Source organism: Oreochromis aureus, linkage group 7 (assembly GCF_013358895.1).
Source record: "Oreochromis aureus strain Israel breed Guangdong linkage group 7, ZZ_aureus, whole genome shotgun sequence".
Classification (NCBI taxonomy): domain Eukaryota; kingdom Metazoa; phylum Chordata; class Actinopteri; order Cichliformes; family Cichlidae; genus Oreochromis; species Oreochromis aureus.
This window is the reverse complement of record NC_052948.1, coordinates 37,637,619-37,658,899: the sequence shown is the minus strand read 5'-3', so window position 1 is coordinate 37,658,899 and position 21,281 is coordinate 37,637,619. Positions and strand designations below refer to the sequence as shown.

Here is a 21,281-nt window from a genome sequence, read left to right as displayed (position 1 = left end):
AACAAGTACTTCTAGCCCCATGTCACTAAATTAGCAACTGTCAGCTGAGCTGAAGCGTGATGATTACTTCTTTGGGACTGATGTCAGGCACCCAAGCTAACATGGTATACATTTTCACACAGAGAGGGAAAAATAGCTACCTACTAAATTGAATGGCTGTCTGAATACTCAGTTATTTGTGTCCCAGCTTTAGTTTGGTCATTCATAAAAGAAAATAAAAACCATCCCCTAGAGTTTTCAGTGTCTGATTGTTTTAGTGTGATTGTAAAAGCTTTTCCATGTTCTTGAGCATAACTCTGCAGTAGTTGCAGATGTATTTTCCCCTTTGTGAGATGCTTAAACATGTAGTAGTGGTGTTCATGTTCAACCCTAACAAAGAGAGACAAGACAAGTGAAGGGTATGATATAAGGAGGGAGAGGAAGATATGCATACTGAAAAGAGAGAAGACCGAGAGTGATTTAGGAGAGGGAAAAAAGGGATTGAAGGAAAGAAGCAGAAAAGAGAATCAAGTAAAGGGAAGAAAGAATAGCTGAAGCCAAACAAAGAGGAAGATGTAATGGGATATGACACAGGTTTTTAACAGCTGGAGTCTCGCATCAAAAGAACAAGGAAATTCACTTTCCTTTCTCTGCCTCTATTTGGAGTGCTCACTGTGTTCTTCTCATGCAGACACACACACCTTACTCACCACAGGTCTCAGCAGCAAGCGGACCCTTAGACAACCTCTGTCTGTATGAGAGCCAAGTATTTCTCCTCGCATAACAGAGGAAAGGAGACAGAGAAATAGCCCAGGCACCGGAGAGTAGATGGAGAGTGAAGAGAGAGGCCACTTTTTAATGGGAGGATCTAGGTTCAAGCCCCATTGTTGGCAAGGCTCCACCAAGCTCAACTTTTCTTGTACAAGATTGTGCATTCATAGAAGCTGCTGCGGGATAGCTCTGTTGTAGCTGACCCTGGCCGCTGACCTTGCAACTTTCTGCAGATGAGGGGGCACTAGCATCTCATCAGTGGACAAATGATCATATACTGGATCCTTCGCAAATAAGTTGGCAAAAACAAATGTAGACATTATAAAGGCGAGTCACTCATAGTACTTGTAGAATGACACCATGCATACTGTAATCCTTGAGTTGACCTAGCAGAAAGAAAAACCATACTTGAATCTGGCAACATGACTTATTGCCCGAGACCTACTCGATTGATCAAACCACTGTGGTTTGCAAAAAAGACCTTGCACAACTACCCCTAAAATCCTACATTGTTCTTTTTAGAGGAGCCCGCTACCTTAGCCAGCTGCTGTAAAATAACCATAACTCCCTTTTTATAACCGCAATTTGTCATTTTTACAATGTTTTTGTAAGAATGAACGAAACCTATTTATTTTAAGAGAGCACTGAGACTGTTATTTTGGGAAAAGAAAATTCATGAAACTTAAAGACCAAAGCATTGAAAGTATGAGAAAGCAAAACCTCTTTCATCTCACCTCACTTTCAACTGGTAAAACTAAAGTACGTAGGACGAAGGGGTGCCCATGAATTATTGTTGTTTTAGACGAGAGCTGTGCGTTTGTTTATGGTGTGCTATACCTTTAAGAGCTGCTGGCCATAGCCCATCCCAGAGAGGATGGACCCATTAGACTGATGAACACAACGAGAGACAGAAGGAGAGAGATGCACATGAAGAAAAAGAGAGTAAGGTTACACAGTGAAAATGATAAGAGCAGATGAGAGGTGTAAAGAAAGGAAATAAAGGAGTGGGAAAGAAACAGGAGGACACGAAAAAAAACCCAAACCACTTCAGCAACAGCAATACTGAAGGGAGATAGACACTGAGAGAGACAGAGAGAAGACAGGAAGCAGCTATCTCTCCATCTCTTACATCTCTTACATTGTAGGCGTCTATGGGTCTGTCAGTCAATCAGGACGACAGGCGGACACACTCACTAGCCGGCTCCTTGGCTCTTGCACGCACTGATAACTTTGCTGTGTATGTGTCTACAGATGGCAAACCTTGTGACATCGTTGTGCTGTGTAGTTCTGGCTGCAGTGGTGGTAGCCTATCCTCGCAATGGTGAGTATGCATTTCCTTTTCTTGATTTGCTGCTCCATTTCTGTTCTAAGGCCTGCTCTGCCTCTCCTTTATGCTCAGAAAGTTTGACAGTTTTTTTCTTCTCCCTGTTAACTTTACTGTCTTCTACAGCCTCTGCTCCCTGCATTGTTTCTCTTTCTCAGCTCATGAAGTCGTTTTAAAGATTGCAGTATGTTCACGGATTTGTGCTGTGTGTCATTTGGCCACTCGGTCTGAGGTCAAAGGTGCAACAGTCTAAGACAAATGAACCTTTGAGAGAAAGCTTATCAAATCATCTTGTTACCCCACGCTATGTGGTGCTATGTGGTGCTAAGGCTCACTCAGTAACAAATGTTGGTTCTACAAAGTAGGTAGCCAGCTCAACTGATGATCATGAGCACTCGTGCACTGAAGTTGTGAGGGAGAAAGGAAAATTGTAAAGTAAATAATGCAGTGAATGCTCTTTTGAGACTTCACCCAAGATTCAGGACTGTAAATTAGACCATGTGTTTAAATGGGTGGGTGGGTGTGTGCATGCGCATGTTTGTGTGTGTGTGTGTGTGTGTGTGTGTGTGTGTGTGTGTGTGTGTGTGTGTGTGTGTGTGTGTGTGTTGAAAGGAAGTAAAATAGTCACTTCAATTCTAGAGAAGAGTGGCCTTGCCTTATTAGCCAATGAGATCGGACTGTTTAAATCAGATGACCCAGAGGAAGAGTCTAAGGAAGTCAATAAGTCCCCAGTGACGCACATCACTTTGTCACGAGGGTCTCTTATACACACACATACACACACACACAAGCAGAGCAGACATTGCAGATCTATATATAAATCAGCGAAGTAGAAAAATGGAAGCTTCTCAGGGTAAAATGAACATAGGAAGAAAAAAGCAAGAGGAAGACATCAAAACTACAGAAAGCAAACACAAGGAGACCTATGGAGAAAAATAACAGTGAATGCTTGTTTTCTTGCTTATCTTCTGACTTCACTTAATATGTTTTAAGGATGTTTTTCAGTGGAAAATGTGGCTGTATTTTAGAAATCATGCTTTTCCACTTAAATTTCTGACATTGTTCAAAAAAGTTGAACAAAAGTAAGACAAAGGCAGTAAGAAAAGTAATTACAGAAAATGTGGAAACAAACGGCATACAGGAATAGCCCACATGAACAGAGGAAGAAATTAGTAACAAATAGTTCTGCCTGTGAGAGAAAAAACTTCTGTACATTTGTGGGTGTATGTTAGCACTCTAGTGCTTGTGGATTTTCTTTTTTTTGTGCTCCATAGCTCGGCAATCTTATACTGTGTAACACACAAATGCCTATATGCTCTGTGTAAACGAATCACAACACATATCCGTAACCAAGTAACAAAAGCGGTAGGATGATGAGTAGTATCAAAATTTGCACTCCACATTCTATCTCAATACATGTCATACACACATGCACGCACGCACGCACACACACACACACACACACAAACACATCTGGTTGTATTGCAAAGTGCCTTGTTGCTCTGACAAATTGCCAGAAAGTTTGACTGACAGGATTCTCTGGGGTATGCCTTTTTTGGCAGTGAGAGTGAAGCACATACGTGCACTGACTTACACACACACACACACACACACACACACACACACACACACACACACACACACACACACACACACACACACACACATATATGTAGTCAGTATAAAGACATGTAGAGGGAATGAACTTGTTTGGTCTGTCTCAGTTTGTACAAAATGCGCATGCAGAGGAAGGCTCAAACTGTGTTTGTGTGTACTTGTGTGTAAGTATGTTTGTGTGACATGGAGTGTATAGGAAATCCATTTGAGACTTCCTAATTAATGACAGCAGTGCATGCTGAACAAAGACAATAAGAAACAGTGGTAGAACGCATCTACAGACTGAGTCAATCAAATAGTTACAAGCTTCACATTTACAGAAGTCGCTCTTGTCTGGAAGACAGGATAGAGGATGGCGCAAGATGAGACTAAGAGACAGATGAGGAGGCACGAAACAAACAAGAACTCTCTTGAGAAGTAAAGAGAGAAAATGGCCTTAAATGGAAGACTGCTGTAGGATTACTATATCTAACCCACAAAAAGAAAACACTTTGGGATTAATCAACTCTCTCTAATATTAATTAGGGAAGCTGTTATTATCCTTTTGTGCCAAGTATGTGTTGGCTGTATTTCACGATTTTATTCAAATATTCATTAAAAGATATTAAAAAAAGAGCAGAACATTGTGATCATTGTGATTATGAATTCAGCAATAATCAGCATAAGTGGTTATGATGGGACTAAAGAATATCTTGAGATATTTTAGAGCAGCTGGTGTTCTCAATCACCGAACAAAGTGCACGAGGGAGAAATAAAAGAAATGCGTAAAATCAGTTTTACCTCCTATTTATACTGGAACAAAGTCTATTCTTTTAACAAAATGTGCAATAAATCTGTTTACTGCTATTTACTTAATAATCAAAAGACAATGCCTGGTCATGGGGTGTAAATGACCAGGCATTATTTTTTCAGCAACAAGTCCTCACCGCAAGTAATCACAGCTGCTCTGATATGGAGGACAGTACATAAATTGGCCATTTAGCTATTTATTGAAAAAGAAAACAACACTTGAAAGGAAACTCAAACAATAGAAATGGTATTCCCCTAATAAAACATCTATTGAATGGTAAATGGCCAGGTTCTTACGTGGCACTTTTCTACTTTACTTGAACATTCAAAACATTTTATACAACATGCCTCATTCACCCATTTATACAAGCGCTGTTTTCTACACTTAAGTGCTTTCTGTCTAACATTCACACACATTCACACTCCAATGGACCCAAAGGACAGCAACTCGGGGTTCAGTAAATTACCTAGAGACACTTTAGCATGCAGGCTGGAGCAGCCAGGGATGGAAACGCCAACCTTCCGACTAGTATATGACCTGCTCTACCTCCTGAGCTACATCCACACCAAAACATACAATGAACAGAATAAATGACCGAAAGGTCAGAGAAAGAGAATGAGTTGCCAAGGTTGTGTCATTTAAGCTTCCTTGAATGTGATATTTGATTTTATATTTGATTGCTTGTGAAAATGGACAAGGAGATGGATAGAGGGGGGACAGGAATGATAACGGGTGGAGCCAAAAATATGTTAGGGGACAAAGCATTAGAGAATACATTTCTACAAAGAGAAAAAGAGATATAAAATTATCATTATTGTATTTCCAGATTATTATATTTCAGTAGTGGTACAGTCACTCACATTATATAAAAAAATGAATCCGCCTATATGATTGATCACGTATGAGTTCAAAAACCTCTTTCTAGCTCTCTTTTTTATCTTTCCTTGTGTTCTCTCATTCCCTCTTCATCCTGTTCTCCGCGTCTTTCTCTCTGTCTTGTTTTATTCCTGAGATATACCAGAGAGTCCCTAGTCAAAGCAATACCATTACATTAATGGGGTGCCTCAAACAGTAAATACTGAGAACAAGCACAATGAGAATACAAATTAACTGCACAAGAACACTCAATGGAGAGCAGAAGGAGTAGAACAAAACAAGTGAAGAAAATTAAACATGGAGTGAGGAAAATGAGGTGTAATTGAGATCGTTTTGAGATTGCATATATTTCAGCTGAATTTTCCTCTTATTTATTTTTTTTTATGACAGAAATAGTGCAGCTACATCTGCTCCTCCACCTTATCTCTGTGTATGCGACTACTGTAGGAGAGAGAGAGTGAGAGTGAATGTGGTGACATCATGCTGTTGACTGAGAGGGCAAGTTATTTATGGGAGTCCATATCCTGATTGAGAGACGAACATTTCCACTCATAATCATCCCCTCCATCTCTCCCCCTCCCTCAGTGTCTTTATGTCTCTCTCTTCCCCCCTCCATCCTCCCCTCTCCCCAACTCAATACTTCATCCTCTTTCTCTAATTCAGCGTCCACATCATCCACACTTACCAGCCTTATGGTTTTTTTTTTTTTTTTTAATTTTGCCATCCTTCTCCTCCTGTTCAGTCCCTCTAATACTTTACATTATTCCATCCCTTTGCTCTAGATACTTTTTTGCTTTCACATCATTGCTTTCTCCACTCTCTAACCCCGTAATCCATCCGACAAGTGATCAACAGCAGATTTATCACCCGTGACATCATTTGCCGGTACACCACTGTCACTAAATGTTTTTGTGCGCTTCATCTCTGGCCTTTGCTGAGTCTCTGTACCTTACCCTCCATCTGACTGCTGTGGATTGAAAAGAGAGAGAGGAAGATAGAGAGACTCGTGAAACAGAAAGTGGTACGACAGGGTGAAAGTAAGAGAGAGAGAAAAAGAGAGCAGGAAAGTAAGAGGTTAACTCCTGCACTAATTCCATGGTATTACAGCTGTCAAAGCTGTATCTATTTCTTGAGCTTTCGACACACGCTGCCATGGCTTTCCAACATGCCTGGGCGTATACTTTGCTAAACTGCAGCCTTATTTATCCACACTCTTTTGAATACATCATGATAAATGCTGAAATTAAATCAATCCTGGCATTTTTTCACCATTTATCATGCAAGGCTGCCAAGTCTAATTTAATTCATGTGCAGATGCTCATCTAGACATACGTAATTAGCTTTAATAGCTGCAGCACTCCAAAAGCAAGATGTCAGACTGAAATACAGTATACATATACCTGGGTGCTTTTTAATGCTTGTATCTCCTACTAATCCAGTACAGTCTGTCTATATCACTATGTATTTTCATAAATTAAGATCCAAATGGGTGATTAAAAGGATTTTTTTTTTTTTTTTTTTTACCAAATATTTGTATTTTTTTAACTCACTTATATGGCAAATGCTGCAGTTTTTGGTTGGGAATGTAGGATCTTCTGCAGAACGACTTCTTATTAAAATCTGACATGCAAATTAGCTTTATTGTAACTGATCATGTATATTTGCATAAAGCTCTACAAATGTGCTGTAAGACAAGTTGATTGAAGTCAAACAAACAAACAAAAAAAAAAAAAGTCATAGCTTTTTAAGCCAAAGAAATGTGAGAGGTTTAAAACAAGTTCCATTCTAGTGAAAAGCTGTCATGACAGCAGCAATGCTTTTGTTGGTAATTCTATAAGTCTTGAGCACACTTTTAGAATTACCAGAGACAACTCATTTGGAGCAATTATTCATGGAATTTCGCTGCTTTCTAATGTGTTATCAGAGAAAATAGACAGCTGCTGTAAATTATAGGTGATGCTGGTGTAGTGTGTCTGCTCGCCTGGCTGTCTTGTATGTTTAAGCCATGTATGTGCAGAAGAAACCTCAAGTGCACTCATTATCCTGAGTAGCACTCAAAGTAATCAGTGTTCCTTATTTGGCACATTGCTTGTATTAAATTCAAGATGGAGCTCAACCAATTGATTGACTGACTGGATTGGCAGATGGATTACAGTCTGACTGACTGGCAGACAGGCAAAGTGAAGTAGCCTAATTTGATCTTGATTTTGAAACACAAAAACAAATGTATTATGTTGCCAAAAGAATACATTGAAAACTAAAAGTAACATAAAAAAGAAGAAAATAAACTGGTCAATAGCCAAAACAGTCCTGAGATAAATGTAGTGAAATGTTTTTGTTTCACTGAAAATGTTGGCTTAATACAACTTAAAGTAATGAAGTTGTTATGCTCTGTTTTTCCCAACATGCTACTAGTATCATGTTTGAGACCAAAAGTTCTTAAATGAAACCACAAATGACTAAAATGCATTTTAGCGAGAATGGATCAAATGGGCTCGGTACTGATTTTCAGATGGCTACTCCTTTCTAAAGTATTTATCCATTTTTGATTAAATTGGTTTTGTATGAATTGGAACATCAAATATGACGTGCAATTTTCAAATTTCAAATAATATGATATTATCTCCCTCTGACCTTGGATTAGACCTTTCAAGTAGCAGGGAATCCTGAACATATTTTAAATTATCCCTTTCATTTATTATCTTCTGCTTATCCGATTAAGGATCGCAGGCCCCTGGAGCCTATGCCATCTAACACAGGACAAGAGGCGGGGTACACTCTGGACAGGTCGCCAACCTGTTGCAGGACCAACACAGAGGGACAGTACTAGAATCACAGCAATTACCTTAATAAAGTTTGAGTTTTTTTTAATTTTAGGTGAGGTAGGATCTGTGTAGATTCACATCCAACTCCTGAAGAAAACAGAGCATTTCTTTCTCTAACAAATTACTTTGTTCTCGTAAAGTTATTCAATGATTTATATGTGTTAGGAGCTGAAATAAGGAAATATAGATATCTTGTCAGGCTGAAACTTGAAACAGATACTGGAAGACAACTACAATATAAAGAGAAACAAAATTATCAGTTTCCATTTAAATCTTTGTCATATCATAAGTTCACTTCAGCCGGAAAATACAAAATGTGAGATAGGAAAAACTAATATTTGTAGAATCCATTAATGTTCACTACTAAATATTCTATAATTTGTCCACTATAGATTTCGGATTCCCGACTGCCTGATACAATCTGTCTGGTAATGGCCCATTTCCAACCAATCACTGTTTTATGCCAAGATATGGAATCTCAGAATCTTGCTATCTGAGTCGAAGTGTTTGTTTGTGTGCTATCTGACTTAGTGTGTGTCTATGTGTATTGTCCCATCTAACTCTTAACTCATTAATCTTTTAGCAGGCATTCCCAGTAAGGCTTTGATCAAAGCTTGACTGGGAATCCCAGTAAAGTCATCACTCTCTGATGGCTGCTTCCCAAAACTCTGAAGCAGTTAAATAACATGCACATTAAAATTTAATCTTTCAGATTTCCACCCAAAAAGTATAAATGAATGTGAAAACTAGATCAGTAAGCCTTAATGGAGCACAGTAGGGAAGTTCCTGAAAACTGACACTGACTGGCAGCAGTGCAGCTGAAGGTCCTAATGGTTCAAATAGTCATAAAATAAATGTTGTATAGATGGTTTTCCATAAAACTTTGAGGTTTAGTCTATAAGGCATTTTCATAATAATAAACCCATTTTAGAAAATATGTGGCTAACCACCATTGTTTTGCCATATTTTTTGTAAATTTTCATAAACTTGTAGTAACATATTAACAAATTGTTAAAATATTAAACTAGAAGTCTTAACAGATGTTGCTATATTGCCCAGAAACCTCTTAAATTACAGCTGATAGAATGTAGAGCCCCTAAATCTCAGTTGAGTCCTTCTGATATGGCCCTTTAGAAGTGAAAATGAACACTATATGTGAGAGCCGCACCAGAACTCAAATGAGCAACAAGTTTTCTTCACTGCATCTTTTCATGACCTTGCTTTATGTCTTTTTTTCTTTTACCTCTCCACCTCTCTTAGAATTACTTTCATTAACAACATTCAACATACAAAGACAACTTCCCTGATCTCTGACATTCAACTCCTGAAAGTGGAAGTTGCAGAGGTACTTTTTTCAGCCTTTTTTTCTCTCTTCATCTCTGCTTGTATATCTCTGTTTCAAACACAATCTCAAGATGAAAGTGGAGGAGGAAGCGCAGGTGAAGCTGCCCTTGAGCAGCATTATATTGCACTAGCCAGCATATACACTCATCCCGGGCTTTACCCGATTCTTTAAAGGAATAATATGAATATGCTGATGTGTGCGTTGGCTAATGTGAGTCATTAGCGGAAGTGCAGTCTAATGAGGCTTACAGCAGGTCACAGTTAACCAGTGTTTAATGACAAATAAATAGTGAATGGATTGATGTGATTGCTTTAGGGTCAGACAGCATTCAGCATTTTATACTTATAACAGTATATTTTTGCTATTGCGCATCTATGGTATTCGCACACAAAGCTTCAGATATGATAGTGTGTGAGTGTGTATGTGTGTGTTTCTACTTACTAAGAGACTAACTGCTTGTAATCCTATCCGGAAGTTTTCAGTTATTGCTTCACTGAACTGAATCCAAATTGTGAGTGAGAATGTGTGTGTATATATATATATATATATATATATGTATATATATATATATATATATATATATGTGTGTATATATGTATATATATATATATATATATATATGTGTGTGTGTGTGTGTGTGTGTTAACACACATTAGCCTTCTGGTGTGCAGGTGCTTCTCTATATGTCCGTATTAATGTATATAACGGATTCAAAATACACTAAAGTGTGTCTGAATAAGTGCATGCGCTGCAGTGCTTGTGATTATGTGTGCAGACAGTATAGACTGCAGTGTATGTGACCCTGTCTTGGCTGTAGTCACTATAATGACTTGTATAATTTACCACTACCCTGCTGTGCAGTAAATGACCACCTGTGTCTGTGTGCAATCAAAAGATTAGGTCAAGAAAAGAAAGCAGAAGTAAAAGTAGAGGTTGACTCAGGATTGAGTGTTTGGGAGGTTAGGAATTTTAAGTTTCAATTTATTGACTTTACTTAAGAGGATGTAGTGGTTCTGACATACTGTGATGTGCACTGCTTCTAGAGTGTGCCAGTTAATGTGCCATACAAACAGAAACCTAAGCACTTTTGCTTTCCATACTGTATATCATGCCGTAAAAGGCCTCATGAATATACATAGTTGTACATTTTATTTATTTTTATTTATACTTAATTTATGGCGTTCTTCTGCTTCCACAGTACAGTTCATCTTAAATGTAATGCAATAGCTCATTTCTCATTAAATGCAGAATGCTGCATATGATCTTGAGTGTTTATTTTACAAATAGAAAAAAATGCACTATGCACTCTGCTTTATGACTCCAATTCAATGTATTGTAAAAAGGAAAAAAAGACAGATAAAAGCATAAAAACATTAAGGTGGACAATAGCTAGTTTTTCTTTTGCCGACAAAGTAAGAATAAAAGGTTCTGGAATTGTGGCATTTGAAAGAGGACACTAGCAGAATTGATTAAAAATAAAAGAGCTAGCTGTAATTTCAAAGAAATCAACTTAACAAATCAATTTATTTTAGTCATTAAAAGAAGCATTTCATTCGTAGATGAACAGAATGTCCCCTACATTGAATCGAGTGACCATTTGCAAGATAGATTTTCTGTTTCAAAAGCCACTTTGTTGATTCTAACCCATTAAATCTCAAGTTGTGTTTTGCTGTGCCATTAAAATCACTGAGCCCCCACTAGTTCCCCCAGTTCCTCCTGATAGACTGTTCAATAAGTTAATGTTGCCAGGAACCTAATGTAATTCCTGCTAGTATGAGCTGAGTTTTGGCTAATGTTGCTTTGCAATAAAACTTTGTTCCAAGACATTGGAACTGAATCACAAGAGCCTTAAAAGGGGTCTTGGGCCCTCAATGGTGCAACAGTTCTAAATATACACATTTAATTTGATCTATTGCGGACAGAAAGACCTTCAGTGTGATGCATTGTGGGGAGAAAGTGGCAGAGTGACAGAGGGAAAAGATTACCATTTATAACACTGAACTTCAGTTTAATTTAATTCAGCTCAACTTTATTGTCATTGCTCTGAACTTAAACCGTTCCCCTTAGCTCAAATACACAATGAAACAAGAAAAGAAAAAACAAAATTCTGAGTGCAGTGATGCAACTGAACGAGGAATGAAAACTGAACAATCAGTCAAGGCAGAAACTACAAAAGAAGGCAAAACAATAAAAATCAGCCGAACTGATACATTGCATTTAATGTTTATATAAAAAATCTAATTTTGATTTCAGACCAAATGGCATTTGTCAAAAAAAATGAAAAAAACAGTAAATTAATTTTGTAAGAAAAACTGGTAACACACTGCTTCAAAACTAATTAGGTGTGCAAATTAATTGATTAATGATATTAATTAATATTAATGGAAGAACATTTTCTTAAACTCCTTTGTTATAGTGACCTTTCACAGTTTTGTCAGTAAAAACTTAACTGTTTTTAAAAATTCTATCTGGAGTGAATTCTATCTCTGATTGCTTTGAGGTTGTTTTCCATGTGGAAAAGATTTTATTTTATTGTTGCACGGAATGAAAAAAGGCTTGTCATGTCCTGTCACTTTGAGCTTGTGTCTCTGTCACTTTGTATTTCCTTAGAAAACTTTTTTTTAAAGGGAACGTCAAGGTGTATACCAGAGCTTTAAGCCAATACCTGTGTATCAAAAAAAGAAAGAAAGAAAACAGCAATGACTGAAGTTTACAAAAGCTAAAAAAAAAAACTAAAAAAAAAGACACCACAATATTTCTGAAAGAATTGGTTGTCCTTGTAGTGGAAAGGGAAGCTCAGAGTAAGTGTGTGCATATTTGTGTGGATGTGCATTCTCAAGAGACTGTGTGTGTGTGTGTGTGTGTCTGTGTTTGTGTGTTTGCATGTGCATGAATGTGTGTTTGTATTTATTGCCCATGACATTGTGCAAGGACAGTCCTATCTCTCTTGGCGGTAGTGTGATTTCCTGTGGTGGAATGGATTCATACGGAAAACCATTCGCTCTCCAAACCCTGAAACTGTATTGTCTGGGGACAATAGGCTCCCTCCATTCCTTTCAAATTCAAATTCCCAAAGCTTTCTTGTCCATCATACTGACAAAACACCGTCGACAGCTCAGAGATACCGAAAGTCCAGAGAGGCTTAAAGGCTTGTGGCGGAGAAATTGTGTGGTCACACATAAGATAACGTTTTCATGCGCAGGAAACCATACTAACTACATAACATTTTGTTTGTGAGAATTAATTAGTGTTTGGGCTTTTTTCACTGGGTACAAACCACTTGGGAACCTTTGAGTCACACCATGAGGCGTATTTGCATTGCAGAGTAGCCTTGCTTAAGACTGCAAATTTGTAGACTGTGGAGGTCATTTCAAGCAGGACATATTTTAGTCGCCGTCTTTGTTTTGTGACAACAAAAAATGTTCTAATACGGTATGTGTTGAAACAAAATATTAAATAACAAATATCCTCATGAGGAACAAACTGCTCTGCGTGGAGGGAAAAGTGAAATTGAATCTGTAGAGTGGTTTACGATTTCATATTATGTTTCAGTAGACTTGAACAATGCAAGTGTGTTGCAAAACAGTTTATTCTATTATTAATAAACAACAGGCCACCTCTGTACAATAGCCATACACCCTTAAGCAAAACACAGAACCACAGCCTGCTCTGTCACTGTCAGAGATGCAACCATGCTGCTGCTCTGGGACATGGTACTGCATAATCTACTAAGGCTAACAGGTCATTATGGAGTGTAATGTCCTGTCATAGCCTAAGTGACCAGTCATTGGATTTCATTTAGACACCAGTAATAGGATAATATCATCTTTGGATAAAGTGCCATGAATTTTTCACCAGAGCAAACTGTGTGGGTGATGCTGATTAAGAGCAGGGTGTGCCTGTTTAAAAATACTTAAATTCAGATGTCATGAAATAAAGTGATACAAATAAATAATACATAAAAAGGAAAACAACTGGGGGCACAGAAACACAACACAGCTATCTTCCTTCTATTCCCTCAAATCCATTTCTCAATTCTTGTGCATCATAAGGCATTACATAACCTGAGACATGACGCTATAATATCTGCCCACTGGCAAACACATTAATGGGGACTCACAAAGGTGGCAGCATTAAAACAGTGCAACAATTCTCCAAATCCAAATGGTTGAGTTCAACACTTGATTATATTTTTGGGCCACAGTCCTGTTCAAATCTTTTCTTTTCTTTTTTTTTTTTTTTGGTTCTTCATCTCTCTTCTTAAAAACATATCAACAGCTCTAAGTGGCATGATAACAAGACATATGTGTCAGAGCATTATAATGTTACAGGGCTACATGGATTTATCTGGCTTCTCAAATCTATTTATGGATATCTCTCTGTAAAATGAAGTATCAAAGTGTCAAAAACTGTCAAATTCCAGGAGTTGGTAAAATATTCACTGCAGGTCATATTTCAAAATTATTGTTAATTTAAGCAGTAATGAGATCATGAAGGCATACTTCCAAAACGTAGGCACCTTCAAACATACCTGTGTTCCTAAAAAAATGCAGTTTTTAAAGTAAGTGGTGAGGTAGTGGCACTCAGGCAGTGTAAAAGAAGATAACCATTCACTTAGCTTAGAATAGTCTGTGCCTGCTATATTTCTTCCGCAGCATCACATGGGTAACCATACTGTATTGACCAGAGCTATTTACACACACAGAAGTCCCCCTGCTCAAACACACACACACAAACACACACACAGTTCAGGTAATCTAGTAATGGCAGTATTGAGCTTTTGGTTGAACTTGTGCTCTCTAACCTTTTCCCACATATTGCACTATAGAAACATCTTTATGTCAACACACACACACACACACATAAGTTGGTTCTGTTTGTGTCTATAGTTCCTTTTTAATGGAAGCTACAATCAGTCTATATCCCAGGACATCCATATGAGAATGTCTATTGGATTTGGATTTCTTTTTGCAGCATGTCAGCATTCCTGAATCCAAAAGCCAGAATTTTTCATCAAAAACGAAACAAAAAATAACCTATTTTAAATCAGATATTCAGTGCAGCACTTCTGCCATTTTTGAATCATTCCCTAGAGGCTTTGTTCTGACTACTTTGATTTAAGCGTTTGTATTTTGCACTGGATCTCCTTCTCTATGTCAAAATGGCAAAACTTCAACTTAAATTTACGTTTGGAAAGAGGGCAAAGTCGCAGGAAGCCAAAATCAGGTGAAGCAAGTGAAGATTGCGTTGCTTTGGCCTCATTGTTGTGTTCGTTTACACCAAAGGTTCTCCCTCAAATGCCTCAGAATGTTACAAAAGAGTTTCACATTAACAGAGCGACCCCACGGGATGAATTCACAATGCACAAACTGGTGAAAGCTGAAAGAAACGATCTGACCTGAAGCATTGCTTGAACAGTGTGGACTTCTCCACTGAAGATTGTTGTTTGTTTTTTTGTTTTTTTGCAATAACAGATGTGCAAATCTAAATTTGATGGAATTGTCCAAAAGTCTGCAAGCAAGCAATCTTGATGATAGTGGCCGCTAAATTTAAAGGAATTAGTGTTGTTTGCTTTTAATGAGTATAGTCAGAGAACTACACACATTTAAAATACCAAAGATTTCAGAATACAAAAAGTCTTGATTTTATATGGTGAAACAATTTTTTTTTTTTTTTTACTAAATTAAACAGGGGAGGAGCGTTTCCTTATAATTCCACCAACTTTTTCATTGTGCTTAATGAATGTCATCAATTGTAGACTGCATTTAGATTGATATGTGGCGCGGCTTTTGATTTACACAACAGTTGATAGAATTATGACTTCTGCTGCCTTTTGCTCCCTTTACAAATATATCTACAGTATGAAATGCATTCCCCTTCTCTCCCCTCTCACACTTACTAACATACAGCACATCTTCTTAGATTCTTAGATTTTGGCCACTTCCTGCATCTTTCCTTTCTTTCTTATACATTGTACTTATTTTCTAAGAAGGTTGTGAAGTCTTTCAGGAGAAAGGCCCCATGATTAATTTTTGACTTTTACACACTCTCGCACTGAATTACTTTAGCGCCTATGAACATGTAGAAGTGTAATTTCTTGTCTTTGTGGGGCTCATCTGACTTGTATCCTTAGTGCTAACTGCCCCATTTAACTGCCAATAATCACAATAGAAACAAAACAGCTCACACAACCGGTAAGAGCATTTGTCTTTTCAGAGTAGTGCACAAATTGAAGCAATTAGTGTTCACATAGAGCAGCTCATGCACTCATTGTTTTTACAGACATTTCCTGTTAAATTCATAAAAACAAAACAGCAAGCACTTTTTGGCACTGTGGCTAAAATTACCAAACCTTTCTGTCAAATTTATGTCATGTTCTATGACACATGTAACACCTGCCTCCTATTATTTAGAAATTTGAACGTTTATTTCTCTTCGGCTATGCTTCATGACTTCAGCATGTTTAATTTTTTGCTGTTAGCCTCTGCAACATTAGTTGTGAGAAGTTAAGGTTTAAAAATGTCAGTTCTGAAGTGTACTGCTGAACAATGATTTGACACTTGTTAATAAGATTGTATTGATATTCCAGTGTGAAAAGGAAATTTACAAGTCTTGCATAACTTTATACTGAGCAGAAAAATGTTATGGTTACAAAATTGTTACTTTTGAATTTTAACTATTTTAAGAATTATGGATTATGTCATTTTTTAGGAGAAGTCGTATAACCTACAGCCAAATCTAATTTCTAGCCAGACGCATTAGTGCCTAGGATACAAAGGTAAAACATGCAAGCACATGTGTGCTCAAACAAATGGACATTTTCAATATACTTTACTTCAACAAGGATCTGAAGCATGACTACTACTGTCTTCAACTATGGCATTAACACACATACTCTCATGTCTTCAGTACTGCAATACAGTGTGCAAATGCTTTTGAACAGGTGAATGGGCATGCCCATGCTTTTTGATAAAGTTTACAAAGTTTGAAAAACAAATTGTTCCAAAGGTCCAAAGATTTATTTACTTAGACCTTGGTTAGTTACTAATTGATCAAAGAGTGGATAAATTTTTACTGGAACATATCACATTGAGCTTGGAGGCAGATGTTTTCAATTTTAAATGAATCCACTCTAGAGATGCTTTGCCAAAGTAGAGGGGTTTTTATGTGTGGCCAAAACAAAACAAAAAAAAAAACCTTACATCTGTAGTTGTACAGTCACTGTGGTACAGAATGTGGCTCTATTGTGTCTTCTTTTAGAGGAAATTTGAAGGATTTGTCTTCTGCTGCTGATTTAGAAAATGTTGTCATTATATTAAAACCCCCTGGACCAGACTTGTACAGCCCCTTCTGTTTCACTGGAACATCAGACCTTCTTTTAAAGTTAAATTTAAACCAGAAAAAAAGATTATATTTTAATTTTATAAAACTGTTTTCAGACATCACTTTGGCAAGTGTTTAAACAAGCTATACCTTTACTTGACGCAAAGCAGAGGTGGAACTTGTGCAAAATATATGTCAGGTTTCATATCGTTGCTTTCATAAAAGTAATGCAGTGCTTTACTTAATTACGTAAAGTAATTCAGTACACTAATTGTTACATTACTTCACATGACCTGACTGCATTGTCACATTAGTACCAGTTGATATAAACATCAGGCTACAGTGGCTACAGGCCACACAACAACACAACTCTCTATCCTAATGAGAACACATATACGATTTTTCTTTTGGTTTTTACGTATAAACAACAACACGAAGAAAAGTTGAAAGCCAGCGCAAAGCGATTTTAAAGCTTTCAGCAGGTTAGTCTAATGTAGACTGCCATGCTGAGGTCAGCATACACTCAGGTTTAACATTATTCTGGCTTCTTGGCTAGCATTGGCTTAGCATGTTGTCCGTGCAGAAACTTGCAAAGAGTTGTGTTAGCAGTATAACGCAGTTGTTGCTATCCTGGATGCCATTTTCCATCACACGCTTTTTGTAAAATTACAAAAAAAGTAATTTCCATATCTCCACTCCTCAAAATCTCTAGTCCACTCCACCGTTTCTCTCAAGCAGGTGTGCAGGAAAAAAAAGCATGTTTGATGTTTTTTTCTTTTCTTCTTCCAATCCACCTGGCACGCAGATAGTGGAAGATCTTTTGTAACGTAAGTAACAACATAATCATGATTTCATAATTGTACTTAATGAATTTAGTACAAGGACTTGTTACATTACTGCGTTACTAAAAAATGCAGTGTGATTCCAGTAACACGTTACTTTGGAACATCGTTCTAAACTAATGAATAAATTCAATTAGCAGTTATGTCCTCAAGTAAGAAAGAGTGAGTGTGCACACTTATGTCTTACTCTTGTTTTCAGTAGGGCAGGAGCAAGTTGAGTGACGGATACATTGTTTGTGTGTGAGTAAGAAAGAGAAAAGAGAGTGGGGAGGTCTGTTTTTAATGAGAAGAGAGTTTGGAGCAGACAAAGAGGCCAAGCTACTGGAATGTCAACAAGAAGGCTCTATGTATGTATGTGTGTGCATGCTTGTGTGTGTGCATCCAATTACATTAGCTTTTACTCACTCAAAAAAAAAAAAAAATCCCATGGAGTCAATGCACACATCATCAACAACAGTGTCCACGGTGTCCAAGCATGCACTGCCATTCATATATCCACAAGGACATAGTGATCACTGTGTGTACAGAAAAGCATATTTGAACCACACACACACACAACCACACCACTCTTCCTGATACCCTGTTTTGGAGCTGCGATGAGCCGTGTAAAATGAAGAGCAAACATACCTGGATGTCATTATAGCCAGACTTCAGACCAGCTTATTGCTAAAACATAGGGCCTATAACCAACTGTGTGTGCGCATATGCTTTTTATTTTTGCAAGTTTTGACACATGAAGTACCTTGTGTGCCAACAGATGAGTGTGCTGGGTGTACTATCAGTATGGCAGGTTTTAATATTTGTTCTATAATACATGGCATGAGAAATACATACTAGCATTGCTAAGCTTGCAGGAAATGTTTCCCTGCCTTTCCTAAGGTTTTCCTTTGTATTCGCTTAATTTTTGCATTTCTATCTTGCATTCGTTCTTTCTTTTCTTACAAGTGTGTGCCCTCACTGCACACACTCATCCATAACATGTGTTTTGACATTCCTTCAAAGCACCAACAAAGCCTCTTAATTTCTCGCATTTGGCAACACTGTTGTTATAGCTCTGACATTTCTGCATTTTTGTGGTTTCACAGTCTGTGGCAAAGAAGGCTGACCTGTCTGTGGCTGCGAGTGAGCGCGAGACCATGTGATGGTGTGTTTATCATAAAGAGGGACAGAGAGACAATAAGAATACAAATGGAGGTTAATTTGAGTAACTGAACTTTTAACATCCATATATGTGTATTTTCTTTGTTCTGAGCTATGATTGTCGCCACTCTGTCCCTGCTTCTTTGGTTTTTGAAAATTTAAAGCAGAAAAAAATTATAAAATGGATCTGTACTGTCTTTGGCTCGTGTGTAGCACAAAGCCACCTGTCTATAACAGAAGCAAAAAAAAAAGATAAAGTAGAAAAGGGAGAGAAAAAAAGACTACTGACTTTTGGGTCATTAAGGTAGAAGTCCATTGATTTTGGCTGTGTCTACCCTGGCCAGTTCTTTCCGCTTGTTATTGACCATCTGGTCTGCACTTTTTCACCAGATCTGCTGTCTACACACTGTACAGATTATTTTTAGTGTGAAAGGGAGCATGTTTTAATTAATTCCCATATAGGTTTATAGGAAGAAAAAGATTCAAATGCTTCTGCATTGCACCTATTCGTTTCAAGTTTGGAGTTTAATCAAATATAATGCACACTGATTAAAACTTACACTTGACTTTACAAAATCAGATTAGATAGCATGATTTTTTGTTGCTTATTTTTTTGTTTTGTTTTGTTTTTTAAGGATTTTTAAAGATGCTGTGACAATAGGTTTTTTAAGTATAGGGTGGGGTCCCAGAGAGTCTGGGAAGGTAAACTAACCCAGGACCATTACATTACAGATTACATGGAGAGAAGGGGTGATAGTCAGTAGAGGTGTCATTTACATCTAGGCAATATGGGGTACCAGGAGTCAAGACACACAAGAGAGGGGGATGGTAGAGCAGGTCACCTACTAATCGAAAGGTTGGTGGTTCGATCCCTGTCTGCTCCAGTCTGCATGTCAAATATCCTTGGGCAAGATACTAACCCCAAGTCGCTGATGCATCCATTGGGATATGAATGCTTGTGAATGTTAGATAGAAAGCACTTACATAGAAAGAGCATAGAAAAGAAGAAGTGCTTATGTGAATGGGTGAATGAGGCGAGTTGTGTAAAGCGCTTTGAGTACTGAGAAAGAGTAGAAGTGGCTATAAAAGAACCAGTCCATTTAAGGGGGTTAACGTGTGTGGTTAGCTGACAAGATCAAGGCCCAGGTGTCAACTCCAGATTCACACATACCAAAGAAAAACAGCTGGTGAACTGGAGTCTGTCTTGACAACCTTCTTTTAAAACAGTTTTGCATGTTTGTGTGCACAACCATACTTGAAGGTATGCACACTCCTGCACACATGGGCACAATGATAAAAAGACAGGTACAAAACCATCTTTTGTTTTGTTTTTTTGTGTTTTTTTTTCAGATTGTGCGTGTCGGTTATGTGTGTCTAGGGAAGGACCTAAGCAGCAATTCCTTGTTTTCACTTCTCATATAGATGCGCGAAACAATCTATCTTACTCAAATTGTTTGCTGATTTTTCCTAAATGATGTGATTATACAAAACAAAATGATCTTTTTGTTTTATTTAGGACTCTGACTTATGATCACTCAGGTCATTATTTCTAATCAGGATTGTAACTTACTGCATTAATTAACCTAAATCCCTTTGAACTCACAATAAATGAGCATAATAGAATGAGCATTCTCCAATCCATGTCAAATCAAGTCTTTGAAGTCAAGAGTATTTATGAGGACTACTGGAAAGAGAGGCAGGACTGTCAGGGGAAATTATTTGCTGATAATGATTTTCATTGTAGCAAATGTTATGTTCAGCATCATTAGTCTTCCTCTGACAAATGATGAGCGTGAAACTGTAAGTAAACTTCGGCGTCAAGGACAGAGCAACAACACCCTAGGCTTTGCTCCAGTTCAAATAAATCTGCGTGTTTTCACCACTGGCTTTTTCTAAACTTATTTGTTTTACATCTTGCTTTTTTTCAGCCCTTCATTGCATGCCAGCTGAAGCTCAGGAGACTGAGTAGTAATCTGTGCCTCCTCAGCTGCTTGGATTACAGATGGCAATGTGTTTTGCAGTCGCTGAACTTGACAGCAGTTCTTTTCCTTTCACACCTTGCTTGTTGTCCGTATTTTAGCGCTCTTATCCGAGGAATCAGAGACAAAGAAAAAAAAAAAAGAAAAGACCAAGAGGACATGCTCTCATGCACACATTTTATTATGTAGGTGTGTAAGTCTGAGTGTGTGTCATTAGTTCTGTGCACGTTAGTGTGCACAGTCACTGCGTGCATTGTCTGCTGTGTTTGTTACATTTCCACAGTCACACATGATTGATTGTAGCTTCAGAACTACTCATGTGCAGGTCCCTCGGTACTCGCCAGTACTTGGAAACCAGTCACACGGCAAACACTGCACTCACACAGCCATGGAAAAATCATTCTTGAATTTCAAGGAATCTCTGTGGTGACAGTGACATAGCCCCTAGTTCCACTTGGAATGGCAGTTCT

At 37.8% G+C, this 21,281-nt stretch overlaps 1 protein-coding gene across 3 annotated transcripts in view; it reads left to right on the top strand.

The window, feature by feature from the left end:
* The window catches only part of cntfr (ciliary neurotrophic factor receptor), a 208,868-nt gene that overhangs the window by 78,924 nt on the left and 108,663 nt on the right, over positions 1-21,281 (top strand). For all 3 annotated transcript variants that reach the window (XM_039614789.1, XM_031753211.2, XM_031753209.2), the window contains exon 3: positions 2,002-2,071. In XM_039614789.1, the coding sequence (XP_039470723.1) occupies positions 2,002-2,071 (70 nt within the window). The remainder of the gene's footprint in view (positions 1-2,001; positions 2,072-21,281) is intronic.